The following is a 16047-nucleotide window of genomic DNA, read 5'->3' as shown; positions in this document are numbered from 1 at the left end:
TCCAGTTAGGGGGGGTATGCAGACAGAGGGTGACTGAGCTCCCATCATCTCAGAAATCAACGAAGAATGTGCCTGGTCTGGTGCTTGAGGTTCGGTGCCAGTGCCAGAAGGCTGGACCTGCCATTTGCTATTAGAAGCTGCACCAGTTGAACAGCCAATTGTTGAATTAACTGGCTGGGAGAAAGCAAAAGCCTGTGGCTTGTGCAGTGAAGACTTCAAGTGAAGCAAAGCATTTCCAAGAGAGTCAGCTGCAGACCTTAACTCATTAGCACAAGGCAGCACCAAGGGGCTTGAATCAGGAGAAAAGCAATTGGCAACTCCCACGCTCTGGGTACGATGATCTCTCCTCCAGTGACTGGGCACAGTTGGTTGTCACACTGAGAGCAGTTGCATCAGGCCAGCACGGGCTCCAGCAGGTCTCCAAAGGGCCAGAGTATCATTGGAGACTGGGGGCTCCCTGAGGGCCAGATTGGGAGTCCTTGAGGGCCGCAAGTGGCCCCAGGGCCGGGGTTTGGGCACCCCTGCTTTAGACCAAAGCAATTCATTTCTATAACCTCTTTACAGTGAAATCTGTGGCAGGTGCTCCGTATTTGAATGAATCCAGATTGCATTGAATAAGCTAATGACTTGGAAAACATTGTCAGCAGAAAGGTTGGCTGTTTTGGGGTAAAGAAAAGAAATCCTGTCTTTTCCCCTATTCATTCATTTCTACTTCTAATTTCCCATTCCAGTTCATTTTTGCCATGACAGCAAAGATGAGTATGTGGCATGTGCAACCTGATGTACCTTCATAGACTTCAGTCTCATATTTTGCAGAGCAGTAATAAAGAGCAATGCTTTGTATTCGGATGTTCCAAATCCTTTGGTAAAGGGGCGTCAACTTCTGAACTTTCTTTCATTTCAGTATCATGAGGAGTTGGAGGTAGAGTTCCAGTTACATAACAGGTGAGTAACGTCAAATAATAATAATAATAATAATAATCAGGGCTTTTTTTCTAATGGAACGCGGGGGGACGGAGTTCCGGCACCTTTTTGCAGGGGCCCCTCCCTTTCGGAGGCATTCCAGGAGGGCGGGGAGCAAAACAGAGGCAGAATAGACAGGCACAGGATTGGACTCTAAGGCTGCCATCCTATCCACAGTAAGCCCCATTCACTAAAGTGGACTTCTGAGTAGACATGCATAGGATTGGGCTCTTATGCTGCAATCCTAGGCACTTTCCTGGGAGTAAGCTCCATTGACTAGAACAAGACTTACTTCAGAGTAGACATACCTAGGACTGGGCTCTTAATCCTGGCAGAGATATATATCTGCACCCATTTTCACATGCTAAGGGCAGGTGAAAAGGGTTTCTACGTGTGTACAACGTGCTGTCCAGCCTTGCCAGAGATCTTCCTCGTCCTTCCCCCACAAGCATGCCCTCAGCCAGCCAGCGTTTGCAGCTCCTCTCCAGCAATGCACAGCAGCTTCTCAGGGCAGCAGAGAAGATACAATTGCATGCCAAGCACCTTCCCAAAGACACAGTATTCTGATACCTGAATTAAACCATATTTAATCGCTTGTTTGCAAACGTAGCTGTTTCTATGTGCACCTAAGGACCCCTCTCGTGTAAGAATTCCTTTTTTGTTCTTACTCCCACAGTTGCTTAGAGTAATTTTACTACATGAAACTCATGTAAGCCATTTTTTGGAATCCATTCACTGCTTCCTCTCCTCGAAGTAGTGCCACACTACATACTACATGCTACAAGTGCACCTGTATAGTATTTTTCCCCATGTGTAGAAAAAACAGCTAGGGGGAAGGGGATGTGGAGATTGACAGCCCAATCCTATGCATGTCTACTCAGAAGTAAGTTCATCTTTAGGGGGGAAGCACATAAAAATATTTTATTTCTCCAATAAAAAATGGTTTATAAATAAATAAATTAATAAAAGATTAACAAGTTGTGAGTTCCTGCACCTTTTTTTTCACAAAAAAGCACTGATAATAATAATAATAATACAGGTATTTATATACCGCCTTTCTTGGTCTTTGTTCAAGACTTTATTCAAGGCGGTTTACATATTCAGGCGATTTAAATCCCCATAGGGATTTTTACAATTGAAAGAAGGTTCTATCTTTCAAGAACCACAACATTCAAGATGTTTCTTTCTTGATCTGGTTTCATGTTCTGGCCTCCAACCTCCCACGCTCAGAGCAGATGGAATAACTTGGCTCAGCTTGTCAGCTGCTTCAAGGTCGCATGGTGCCGGTGGCCTCGAACTGGTGACCTTGTGGATATTATCTTCAGGCAAATGGAGGCTCTACCCTCTAGACCAACCCTCCTGCCCAATGCTGTCAAATGCTAAGGTATCACAGAATCTCTAAATCAACATCACCCAGTCTTTTCAAGAATGCTGAACACAAGGGAGTAGCATTAAGATACAGGTATCTTGAGTGCTTCCTACAGCAATCTGATGGGCCACTGTGAGATACAGGAAGCTGGATTAGATGGACTCTTGACCTGATCCAGCATGCTCTTATGAGAGCAGAGAGAGTTATACACCACTTGCTGTGTCCTCTTTCTCCTCTTGCAAGACAGCTTCCCTGAATTGCTCCCAGTGACTTTCGAGGCAGAGTCCTCAGTCTTGTATACCATCACTAGAGCATCAATACTGGCATGGCTGAAGCTTTTGTCCTGAAGCCTGCCTTATGGGAATGTGTTGGTCCACTCATTTTTCAATTCAAAGCCCGCTTCCCAGTGCTCTTATTGCCCCAAGCAACCAGGAAGCCTGCATTAGAAGCCCCTGTAGAGGTGTAAGTAGTTACAGGATCTGACTGTGGCTTTCTCCATGGCTGAAGCACTGGCAGTGAAATTGAATGCAGGCTAGTTGATCGTGTACTATTTGGTTACCTGCATCACCGCATTGAGTAGTGTGCTCAATGGCTACGTATGGGAGGGTGGTTGACTCCTGGGGGGGGGGGAGCTGATGGGTGAAAGACTGGGGGAGGCAGTGCTGCTCCTAGACACTCAGAATGTTGATCCATGAAATGGATTTAATTGTGAGAGTTTGGCAGACACCATAAACCTTTTCCAATGACAAAGGGAGGAACAAATTGATGTTTAATGTTTTGTCTTTACTGCTTACATTTGGTTTAGAGAGCCATTTTATTATATTGTGCACTGCTTTGTGGGACCTCTTCTCAATGAAAAGAAGCATGAACATTCTTAGTGTAAATAAATACTTCAGGACTGCACTTGTCAAATACAAGAAGGCTTATCTTTTAGATTTCCCAAACTAACTGGTTGATGTCTTTCTCAACATTTCCAGAAGTGGCCCTGAAACTCTGATCAGAAAGCCCATGAAAAAGTTACAGTAATCTCTTACTGTGTTATGTTTATGCATCTTAAAAGGCATATACTATACAGGTATAACCTAATTATCCGTGGATTTTTTCACTCATGGTTTTATCATGGGCAGGAGGTCTGGTCTAGAGGGTAGAGCCTCCGTCTGCCTGAAGATAACATCCACAAGGTCGCCAGTTCGAGGCCACCGGCACCGTGCGACCTTGAAGCAGCTGACAAGCTGAAGCCGAGCTATTCCATCTGCTCTGAGCGTGGGAGGATGGAGGCCAGAATGTGAAACCAGATCTGAGTGAAACACCTGAATGTAGTGGTTCTTGAAAGAAAGAACCTCCTTTCAAATTGTAAAAATCCCTATTTAATAAGGGATTTAAATAAAGCCTGCCTATGTAAACCGCCTTGAATAAAGTCTTGAATAAAGACCAAGAAAGGCGGTATATAAATACCTGTTATTATTATTATTATCAATGTGATGAGAAGGGCCCTTTAAATTAAAGGGGGAAAAGTCATTTAACAAAAGCCTCATTAATGCGAGAGAGGTTAATGCTGACAATCCATCATTCTCTCTCCAAGCACTTAGAACAGCTTCACTTCAAGGCAAGTGACCCTCCCCCCCCCCCCAGAGCACATGAAAGAACGATAATCACTTTGCATTCTTTTTGCTCTGGGTGAAGGGAGGGGTTTCTTGAAGCCTTTCTAAGTGCCTAGAAGGAGACTGATTGATGGATTGTCTGCCTAATGACTCTGTCTTACTTCACAAAGGTCAGCAAGGCAGTTTTTAAATCGCTTAGCAAAGGGACATTGTTTTTTAAATGGATTTGCTTTAATGCAGTTTTTGCCACCCACATGAGTTCTGGGAATGGAACCCTCCTGACTAAGGAGACTCAATCTGTATTCTATTTGTTTTTAGTTCAAGTGCTCCTGAAACCATCATGACCAATGGAGTTCTCCTGGTAAAGTTCATTTCCGATATGCTTTCTTACACTTCTGGTACCTAGTGTCATCTAAATTGAGAGCTTATAAATTCTATGAGTCAGCAACTAGCATTTTACATTTTGCAAGAGAGGGGAAATGGAATGACAACCCAATCCTGTCCAGAGTTTTTGCTGATGGATCTCACAACCCATCAGTACAAGTTCAGAAAGATGGTGCGAGAGTTGCTCTGCCATTCTGTGGGCCATAGCTACCAGGGCAAACAGAAAGAGACCACGCATAGGCCTCCCTGCTCTGAACTTCCTCTGTCATGTGCTGCCACTGGCAAGTTAGCAAGGGGTAAAGCAGGGGAGGATCATGGGAGGGAGCCGGGTGAGCAGGGGCAGGAAGGGGAGGGAGGGGGAGGACCTCAGTGGCAGCAGCACACACTAAGATCCTGTCCCCCTTTACCCAGCCCAGCATGCCTCCTAACTCTCCTAAGACCTACACCAGCTAAATAGCTGGCATAGGTCTAAGGAGGCCCATTGTAGTTGTACCATTGGAGACCAGGCACCTACGTGGAGGTAAATAAAAAATGTTTTTTTTACTTATTTCTCTGGGTTGTCCATTTCCCCTCCATCAGCATGCAGCACATGCTCCATCAGTAGCACCACATGCTATGAGCTGGCAGAAATAGCTGTGAGTACAAAATGAAACTATTGAACCATCTCATTTGTCTCCTACACAGGATACATAATTGTCTGAAGCCACAAGTGAAGTAACCATAACAATCGTTGGACAAATTAATACAGGAATACAAATGATTAAATTTTATCACTTTCATAACTAGGTTTCCACCCTACTTTCTGCATTAGGTGTTTCTAAGGCTTTAAAGCTGATCATTCATATCCCTTCCATGTGAGGAGAGCAGAAATTGGACCATTTCCTGTTGGTCATTCCCCCCCCCAATCAGGGTGTGTCCTCTACAACCCTTTCCAATTAATGACTGATATATGACTAGCAGCGGATGCGGCCAACACACACTCTGTGGTTAGTAGGCATGGCCAATGAACATGGTCACATTTTACCCTGACATGTTCTCTGTAGGGATGGGATGAATAATTGAACAGCCTTTTAGAATTTTCTTATGAGCAGTTCCATTTCCTGTAGACATATCACGATTCCATGCAGAAACTAAAACTGCAATCTTGCATATGCTTTCTAAGGAGTAAGCCTTGTTAAATTTAATGGTGATTATTTCTAAGTAGATATGCATTGGATTGCACTGTAGGAGAACTAGTGCTAGAATTCTATAAATATTTAGTTGAGAATATGTTCCACTGAACTCAAGAGGTCTTACGCCTGGGTAGACATGCCTAGGTTTGCTCTGTAAGCCTCTCCAAAGTACTTTCTTCTCCATTCTGTTTCAAAACAGAACAAAGAAACATCTTTTGAGCCATGGATAACAGTTTTTGTGGGTGTTCTGCATATTTTTAATTTTGATATTTATCTAGTTCTTTCTTTGTACATCTGGTAGGATCTTTCAGGCATAAGAAAGAATTAGTAGTTTACAAGTTTCTCCCCATACAGTAACCATGCTGTGTATATTCCATCCCTCTCTCACAAAAGATATGTTGAATTGTGGACTTTGATATGATTTGAAAGCTCTTGATATTTGGTCCTTAGTGACATCATTTTAACTTTTTGAAGCTGCGCTCCTATACATACTACCTGAAGGTAAGCACCACTGAACACAAGGCTTACTTCTGAGTAGACATGCATAGGAATGTGCCAATTATTGATTACTGTGAAGCTGAAAAACAGTCACTAATTTGGCAATATAAAGGTAGAGGACATATCTATTTATCTAATGAAACTGGGATGTATATTGTGAGTTATCATTCATGTGGCGTTTATTCTTTTCCACTCTGCACTTGTAAACTTACACTCAGAATAATGAAAAATCTAGGCAAATTCAATTCATAATACAGTTTCTAGTTTTGATGGATGGAGCTTCTGAAATATAAGCAATCCACTAAACATTATGAGCAAGTCTCAGGGTGTTCCCTTCCTTCTTTCTGTTCTTTTTTCATCTAGAATCTAAAATATGTACTCTTAAAAAATACTGTTTTAAAAGAGCATATAGCATGTTTATAGAACTCTTAATTTTTCAGTACAGATTTGGCCAGAGGTTATCAGACTGGGGCATTCCGACACCCCAGCCTGAAGCCCTGGCCTCTGCCCCATTCAGGGGCAAAACTGGAAATGGAGCGCAGTCATTCTACTTTCACTTTGAACCAGCTGGGGAGCCCTGTAGGCAGTCACACAGGGCTCCCCGCACCCCCAGGATGATGCTGCGGGGACTGGTAGGATCCCCCGCTGAGTGGCACGATTGGCAGAATGGGCAGCAAAATGGCAGATGCGCTTCAATGTAAGTAAGTGTAAAGTCATGCACATTGGGGCAAAAAATCAAAACTTTAGATATAGGCTGATGGGTTCTGAGCTGTCTGTGACAGATCAGGAGAGAGATCTTGGGGTGGTGGTGGACAGGTCGATGAAGTGTCGACCCAATGTGTGGCGGGAGTGAAGAAGGCCAATTCTATGCTTGGGATCATTAGAAAAGGTATTGAGAACGAAACGGCTAATATTATAATGCCGTTGTACAAATCGATGGTAAGGCCACACGTGGAGTATTGTGTCCAGTTCTGGTCGCCACATCTCAAAAAGGATATAGTGGAAATGGAAAAGGTGCAAAAGAGAGCGACTAAGATGATTCCTGGGCTGGGGCACCTTCCTTATGAGGAAAGGCTACGGTGTTTGGGCCTCTTCAGTCTAGAAAGGAGACGCCTGAGGGAGGACATGATTGAGACATACAAAATTATGCATGGGAAGGATAAAGTGGATAGAGAGATGCTCTTTACACTCTCACATAACTCCAGAACCAGGGGACATCCACTAAAATTGAGTGTTGGGAGAGTTAGGACAGACAAAAGAAAATATTTCTTTACTCAGCGTGTGGTCGGTCTGTGGAACTCCTTGCCACATGATGTGCTGACAGCATCTGGCCTGGATGCCTTTAAAAGGGGATTGGACATGTTTCTGGAGGAAAAACTCCTGGAGAATTTGAAAACTGCAGGATTAGGCCAAGAAGTTATTGCATTCAACAACTTGGTTTTACAGATAATATCTTTTACTACCTGAGCAAAACTGGGCTATATCCAGTTCAGGTAGTGCAGAGAACGATAACACAGGATTTGGATTAGATTCTTAACTTTTGATTGTGGTTTCTTGTCTTCTTTAGTCTCGCCAAATTTGCTGTTTGAATTTTGAAGTGCAGAAGAAAAAGGCAAAAAAAATGAGTAAGATTATTATTTCAATAAATGGATACGCTGTTATCAAGGAATAGCTGGAGGCTGACTAAGCATCTAGTCCTATTGGGCCATAGTGCCAGTGCTAAATTCCAGTGCCAGGTCAATGTGCGGTAAAGCATGTTTATGGCACCATGGGAGGAAGGAGCGCCAGCACTGGGCCAGCACCGTAAGGAAGCCAGCTGGAGATGAGTGAAACCACCAGCTGATGTTGGTTGACCAGGTGGCTGTTCAGGGCGGGGGTGGGGGAAGGCAGAAATGGGGGAGGGGCCAAGGAAGTGGGATTGGCAGAGGCGTCCGCCAGATCCTATCCTCCGAGTTGGGCTGAAAAGCCCAACATGGAGATTCTACACTACACTAGCAAAATAGCTGGTGTACACTACTACAGTCTACACTAGCAAAATAGCTGGCACAGACTTGAGAAGTCCCATTGCAGGGCTTCTCCATTACATGGGGGAAGAGAATGAATGCCCCTTTCCCCTGAGGAGACCTTTGGCGGCTTCCCAGCACCCACAGGATACAGCAGTCACTATTTTGGTGCCGCTGTTCCTCCAAGCACCAAGAAGCATAGGATTGGGCTGCCCGGGGAATAGTATCTTGGAGTTAGCACCCAGTACACCCCTTTCTGTCTTTAATTTCCTAGATTTAGTGGGTCAGCAGCTGAATGTGTGTGTGGGGGTAGGTCCCAGTAGATCTATCTGCTTCCACCATCCTAGGCTTACAGCCCAGTCCTATGAGGCTGCCCCTTGTTCTGCCAGTGTAAACTGCCTTACAGCAGTCACAAAAAGCCTTCCAGCAGCACACGGAGAGCACCAGCAGAAGTCTCCTCACATGTGCCAGTGCCACTGGAGGAGGCCTGCCAACAGAGGTAGGATGATGGGGAAGGTGGGATGGGGTGGACGGAACAGGGAGGTGACTGGAAAAGGGGGTGGATAGCCTGCAAAGGGGGCAAAGGGAGCAGCTTCAGTAGCGGCAGCAGCCACTGAATCCTCACCCCTTTCTCAGGCCTGATCCGCCTTCATGAGTCAACACGAACTTGCATAATTATTGCTGGTGAGGCCCGAGTAGACCCACCGGACTGGCAGGGGTTTACTCTGAGGGAAGGGAACAAACGTTCTTTTCCACTGGGGAGCCCTTCCAAGGCCAAAACTGCTCCCCAGGATTCGGCAGTTGCCACATTGACACAGCCACATCACTGCGTGGGGAGTTTGGAGAGATTGGCCCATAAGAAAACCAGGCAGGAGCAGTTGTCTGGGAAAAGCCTCCCCTCACAGGAGAAGCCAATACCCAGAGGTTCTGGTTTTAAATCAAATTGCAGTAGCACATGCAGGCAAACAGACAGGACAACCACAGAATTAGGCACGAACATGGACTAAGGCAGGTAGGGAGTCAATATATTAGCAGTTACCGTACAGTCAGTAACCGGTTATTGTACAGTTTCTACCCTCCTTTCCCATTTTGTTTTTTGGCATGGATTTTAATAAACTGGTTATAACTCATATACGTAATCCAGATTTTACCTGGTCTGTTAAAATCCACCCAAACATAGATTAAACAAAATAGAAATGGGGGACAGAAACGGTGCAATAAGCAAACAATGAAAAATACCTGCGTTTGACTGGATGGACCCAGAAGACTGCTGGACCAAATTAGATGCAGTCACTAGCAATGCTCAGCAGAGGGAACTAGGTAGTTGCTTAGGGTTTCTCGCCCTTTGAAGTCATCTGAAAGGGCCTCCAACCTCTGCAGTCTTTGGCCAAGCCAGACTAGTAGCCCCAAGGGGGTGGGATGTTCCAGAAAAAAAAAAAACCAGGGCATTTATCACCACTAGTACTTCTAGTTCTTTAGTGATGATCCTTGTAAAGAATGTTTTTTAAAGGGTGATATAATTATTTTAAATAAATATTTTGTGTTCACTTACCCCTTCTTTCTTTTAGAGAAAGGACTATCCCTGATGGTGAAAGGATCCCATGAAGCACACCAGGAGTTTGATTTTGACTCTGACAATTGTGTTAGACCCTTGTGTCAATCTATATTCCACTATGCCAAATATAAACACCCAATTCTGGAAGTAAAACTACCAAAGAAGGGTCTCGATTATGTTTTTGTAAGTTGTTCATCAGCCTTCTTAACATCAACTGTAAAAATGTACTCATATCTTCACAGAGGTGTCAACTTTCACTCTTTCTATTACAAGGAAACAATATTTATTGTTTTAGGGCCCATGTTCCCATAATCAAGAAGAAGGATCCCTAAATGTGGAAATCAATTCACTTCCGAACAGCAAGAAAATAACACTAGCAGAGGTAAGAAAATCCTGGTGTCGTTTTCTGCACTGCCTTTGGACTGCTTCAACTGGAAGAGAAATGGCCTAAATGGTTTTCACCCATCATCTGTAGAACAAGGGCCAATGAAGGAAGATTTGTCACTGTGACTGTGGTAGTAATGATTTGGACAATGCTGTATATACACCATTTATGATGTTCACCATTGTAAAGCAGATTTGGCAGTCTGCGGGCCCAGTCTGATCCAACTTTCTGGCACCAATGCAGCCGCAATCCAGCCCTGAGGTAAGTGAATAAATGTTCCCTTAACCTTGAGGAAGCTTCCATGATTGCCCACCCTCCCCCCCACTGAATAATAATAATAATAATAATAATAATAATAATAATAATAATAATAATAATAATAATAATAATAATAATAATAATAATAATAATACAGGTATTTATATACCGCCTTTTCTAGGTCCTCAGATTTTTCCTCAGACTTTATTCAAGGCGGTTTACATAGGCAGGCTAATTTAAATCCCCGTAGGGATTTTTACGATTGAAAGAAGACTATCTTTCAAGAGCTACAACAATTCAGATGTTTCGTTCTGATCTGACCTCCATCCTGGCCTCCATCCTCCCACGCTCAGAGCAGATGGAATAACTCTGCTCAGCTTGTCAGCTGCTTCAAGGTCGCACAGTGCCGGTGGCCTCGAACTGGCGACCTTGTGGATGTTATCTTCAGGCAAACAGAGGCTCAACCCTCTAGACCAGACCTCCTGCCCAGATGTGACATGTTAAGGCATACTGTAGGCCTTACAAGACCTTCTGAGGACTGGGGAGGCCACGCACAGTCTTTCTGGCTCTCAGGAGGCCTCCAGACACAACCAGTGGGGGGGGGGGCATTTTGCAATCCTGGTCCTAGGTGGCACAGAGGGCAGGATCACCACTGCCATCTACTCCAGCATCCTGTTTCCTACAATGGTCAATCAGTTGCCTTTGGGAAGCAACAGACACTAAATTGAAGGCAGGCTGATCTTCCCTTGCTAGAATTCCGAATGCAGTGCATGCCCTGTTGTCATGGCTGCATTGGCACTGGAAAGTTGGGTAGGACTGGACCCTGAATTGGTTATGCAAATGTGTATATATTTAATCAGTTGTTTTGTTATATATTTACTTTGTTGTTTTGTCTGCTGCAGCAGAATAAATAAGTCATACCAAAGGAAGGTGGTAACATTTGCCAAGGCACAGGACATTATGCCTGGAGAGGTGCATACCCCATTTGTACCCTATTCAAATGTGTACCCCATTCAAAGCAATACATGCTGTACATACCGAACCTTCCTTTGGTGGCATACCTGAATCTGCATTTCAGATTCTAACAGACCAATCCTAACCACCTTTCAAGTGCCAAAGCAGCGTTACTTTGGGGCTGCATTACAGTTGCATCAGTGCTGGAAAGTTGAATAAGATTGGGCTGTAATTTATACCTGTGTTTCTCCATCCAGGAAGAGATATGTGCACACAAACTTTCCGTGTACGTGGATCTCCTTAGATGGATCAAGGCACCTTTGGACAGGCCTTAGGGAAGATCATATGCAATGGATTCTAGAGTGAAATACATCAGTAACACAATTAACACAAACTTTTATTTCTTCTCCGGACTTTTCAGAATAATAAATTTGCTTTGCACGTGAAGACGGAAGACTGGTAAGAGATATCTTTTTCTTAGATAGTAATGGTCATAATTTTGAGCTATTCCTTTCCTTGTCTGTCTATGGGGGAGATGTATCCAATGGAGGTCAGCTATGTGTGTGTCTGTTCAAAGAATTTCTAGTGAAAACCAAAGTCACAATCCTGTGCACATTTACCTGGGAGTAAGTTCCAATAACCTCAGTGAGATTTACTTCAGAGTAGACATGCATAGGCTTGTGCTGTAACAGTGTCAGGGAGCAATCCTACCCTGGGATGCCCTCAGAACCTGGAAGTAAGTGGCGATGATGCAAAACATGTAATGCAATGAAGTCACTTCCAGGGTCAGAGGCAAGATGCGAGCCTCAAAATAGCAATGAGAGGGTTAGGATGGATGGGAAGGCTTTTCCCATGACATGGTTTTTGTATGATGAAGACTTGCAAACCGTGTTGAACCTCCTGGTACAGTTTGGAGACACACCATGGTCTCGCTGCTGGGCAGTGCCCCATTGAGTGCCTCACAACAGCTATAGGCATCGTGACACACACTTTGAGAACTGCTGCCATTACCAATAGTGTTCATTGGATGTTTGCCTAAATTTAACAAGATACATTTGGGGGAGAGAGAAAGAGAGCAAGAGCGAGAACTGATGCACCTAATAACTGAAGAGTTGTAATCAGTCACACTTCCATGGTGTCTGTTTAGAGCTGTCTATAATTCAAAAGAGATGCTGTGTCAAATTACAGTACAATGTCTCCTGCTTAAAGAAGATATTATGATATGGTGCATTATTCTTCCTATGCTATCATGCACTATTAGTTCGTTACGCAGAACTGTTGAAAAGATGTCTCTATCCGATTGCTCACAGTGCAAGCCAGAAGTACATCCCATTGTGTTCAGTGCAGCTTACTCCCAGGAAAATGAATATAGGATGCACCGCTTCAGTTATTTCTGAAACAGAATTCAAATTGCTGAATGACATTCTGCATGCCGGTATTTCTCTTTCTTGGTTTTCCAGTCAGAATAACCTTGATGTGCGCTTGGGGTACGACCTTTGTCCACAGGAGCAAGATTTCCTGCGCAAAAGGAAGAACATTGTGGCTGGGGCTTTGAAGAAAGTTCTTAGACTAGAAAAGGATCTGCAAGAGCATGAGGTGCGTGATGCAAAATGGGCCCTGCTGAGCCCTGCAAGATCAACGTTGTTTATCATAATTGCCTTAATAAGGTAGTGCTTAGCAGGTTTGAGACCCAAGTATTTGGTTAAGCAGTTAAGTAATGGGTATTGTAGTTGTTTGAGCATCTCAACTCAACCATGGAAATCCACAAAATGTATCAAAGCTGCAAGTGTGACTGGTTGAAATTAGCAGATCAGTTACCTAAAGCTTTAGGGCACAATCCTATCCTGCGCTGGAACAGGCAAGCCAAGAGGCTTGTGCTGTATCTAGCGCAGGATAGGGGCTAGAATTGGCTTAGCCAGAGGCACGGGGAAACTTTCCCCCTTACCCCTGTGTAAGGGCCGCTGGCTCCTATGGGTCTCCTCGAACCTTCAGTCCATGCATTGGCCCAGCCAGGCTGGCAAGATTAGTCAAGAGATCAGCAACTTAAGTCAAGATTTAGTTAAGAGATCAGCAACTTCATTCTTCAATTCCTTAATAACTCTTGGGTGGATGCCATCAGGGCCTGGTGACTTATTGATCTTTAATTTATCAATTAGGTCTGAAACATCTTCTCTTTTAACCTCTAATAATGAACTATAATCTAATAATGATTACATATAATAATTATTACAACTAATAATTACGATCTGCTAATTATTACAACTATTAATTACGATCTACTCGTATCTAATGAACTGTAGCTTTCGTTTACGAAATTATCTTATACTTCCTTTGTTATCTCAAAAAGGCACCCATACTGAGGATTCTTTAAATATGTAAACACATTTGACCTGAACTGATTAATTGGTTAATAGATAGATGGTTCCTTATCTACAAATTCTTTAATGGGTTGACCTTCCTAATTAAAGTGGTTGATTTCAGCTGCTTTGTGCCACTAACATGCTTCATTTAGTCATTTGTAGTTATCTAACATATTCAGTACCCAACTTATTAATCAGCTCTAATGTTCCCACCACAGTAAAAACACACACACACACACACACACACACACACACACGTATTTCTTTCACAGCCCAATGCTAACCTGTGCTGGCGCAGGGAGGCTGCATGGCCTACGCTGTATCCAGTGCAGGTAAAAAACAGGCTGGAGGTCTACTTTGGGTAGAGGACTCTTGTCCCCTTACACTGTGTAAAGCCCGAGCCTGCCTAGTGGGGCTTCTTGGATCTGTGCCAGCACGGAAATGACAGAATGGGACACTGTACTGGAAAGCTGATAATGGAAATTTCAAGGCCCTGATAATGGAAAGTTGTGGTGTGTAGGACAGCTGTGCAATTAGGTTTGAGACAACACTGTACTGATAATACTTCTGTGTGGCCTGTACTAGTCACTACAAAGAACTGCTGATTCATTGTCTACAGTTTGTTATTTATTTGTAATATTGTTTATCTAATAATTATATCTGTAAGTATTATTTCTGAAGCACCCAAAAACAAGGTGCAGTATCATATCCAAGATCAACAGTGACATTATAATACTGCAAATCCACTCTCCACCCTAAATCATCATGTGCGATGCCTCCTGTTTTTTCCTTTCCTCAACAAAGAATTTCAGCCTTTGACAATTAGCATGTTGCTCCAGTGTGTTGTTGCTCCTTTTCTACCAATGCCTTCTCAGCATGTTTCTGTGCTGTCCGTGTTTTGGTCCCAGTAATAGATTTGTTGCAGGTTGATTTTGCCACATGCTGTGGTAGTTTGCACCGCAGCAGGGCAGCTCAGCGGCGTCGCTACCTGTTCTTTGACCTGGGGGAGTGAGTCATGGTGTCACCCCACTCAGAGCCCAAGCCTGAGTTCCCGGGGCATGTGGCTGCAGCGGCACCGAAAATGGCTGCCGCCACATCCTGCGCACCCAAGGCAGCTGCAGGCGGCATCTCGGGAGAAGGGTGTAGGCCCAAAATGGAAAAAGCCTCCATGTCAGGTGCCATGCCTGACATGAAGGTTTGGGATCTGGTGGAGCATTCCTCCACTGGTCCCGCCTTCCTCCCTCCCCCAGCATGCCTCTCCCCACCCTCTCCCTGCCTCCTGCCTTTCCATCACGCCTTCCCCCTGCCCTCTCCCTGCCCTCCACCCACCTCCCCCCTCCCCGGAACGCCTCCTCCCTGCCTCCCCCCACGACCCCGCTTTCCTCTTCACAGCTTGGCGGTCCATGGTTGGCAGAGGCTGGGTGCCTGCCCGTTGCTAGTCCAGTGCCAGCCAGAGCTGGGCTAGCACGGGCACTTGCCCAGTGTCAGTGCTCGCAACTGTGCCTTATGGTGCACAGTGAACACCAGTGGTAAGCCAGCGCGCTGAACTCAGGCTGGGCTCTCGGTGCACAGATGTGGATATAATTGGCAGTGATGCGGTGATGTGTTAACGTCACTGCCAGTGACTTCTAGCTCACAAGCTGTTGTCACCAATTGCTTCCAGCTTGCGAGCTGTGGCTTGGAATAGCCGCTTCTGCTCTGAGTTCTGCAGTAGCCTCAGAACTACTCAGAACCACTGCAGAACTCGGAGTGGAATGAAGAAGCAGCCATTTCAAGCTTGGCTGAGCTGTGCTTGTGAAAACAGGAAGCAGCGCAGCCAAAGGTGTCTGAGGCCAAGCTAGAGTGACCCCTCATAGGGAGGAGTGTTGCCCTTCTGCAGCATTGGCCGCCTTCAGCCCTTCCAATTCCATGACTCAGCCTTAGGCACTTCTCTTTAAATCTGTTCTGAAGTGCCACCATCTTGGCTGGGCCTCACACAGCATCCCCTTCTGGCCTCTTACCCAAGTGGACCACCCCTGCCCTTGCTTGCTGCACTACTCGGGCAGCTAAATGCCTCATTAGATCACGGCCATCTGCACAAGGAGCATCACAGAGTATGTAGAACACTCCCCCATCACACTCAAATTACTCACTGAAGTATACAATTTCCTATCTTCTTGGTACTAGGAGGCATTTGCAAAAGGAAGTGGGAGAGGGAAGGACAAGTGCCAGCTGAACTATATAGCTTGAACTTGTCTTCTGTCCCACCCCTGTGTCTCACCTCTTTGTGTTCTTAGCTTGTTTCTATTTCAGCTTGCTTCTATTTCAGATCCCAGTCGTGGCAATTGTAACAACCGGGGGCAGTACAAGATCACTGACTGCATTCTATGGAAGCCTACGGGGACTTCAGAAGTTAAATCTCATAGATTGTGCTTCATACCTGTCTGGTTTGTCTGGAACAACATGGTAATGAAAAGGACATTAGGTAAAATGTGTAGTTAAGATGTTTAGTTTTGATCTATCTGTAGGTTGCCAAATGGTTTCACTAAATACTGTAGAAAATGGA

General features: G+C 44.6%; 1 protein-coding gene across 1 annotated transcript in view; it reads left to right on the top strand.

Annotated features, from left to right (window-relative positions):
- Positions 1-16047, top strand: part of LOC136640522 (cytosolic phospholipase A2 epsilon-like) — a 41324-nt gene that overhangs the window by 12711 nt on the left and 12566 nt on the right. Inside the window, exons 4-11 of the mRNA XM_066615705.1 lie at positions 905-945; positions 4252-4294; positions 7555-7612; positions 9559-9728; positions 9841-9927; positions 11564-11601; positions 12603-12738; positions 15811-15947. Of these exons, the coding sequence (XP_066471802.1) occupies positions 905-945; positions 4252-4294; positions 7555-7612; positions 9559-9728; positions 9841-9927; positions 11564-11601; positions 12603-12738; positions 15811-15947 (710 nt within the window). The remainder of the gene's footprint in view (positions 1-904; positions 946-4251; positions 4295-7554; positions 7613-9558; positions 9729-9840; positions 9928-11563; positions 11602-12602; positions 12739-15810; positions 15948-16047) is intronic.

This window comes from Tiliqua scincoides, chromosome 1, assembly GCF_035046505.1.
Source record: "Tiliqua scincoides isolate rTilSci1 chromosome 1, rTilSci1.hap2, whole genome shotgun sequence".
Lineage (NCBI taxonomy): Eukaryota > Metazoa > Chordata > Lepidosauria > Squamata > Scincidae > Tiliqua > Tiliqua scincoides.
This window is presented reverse-complemented; position numbering and strand designations above follow the sequence as displayed.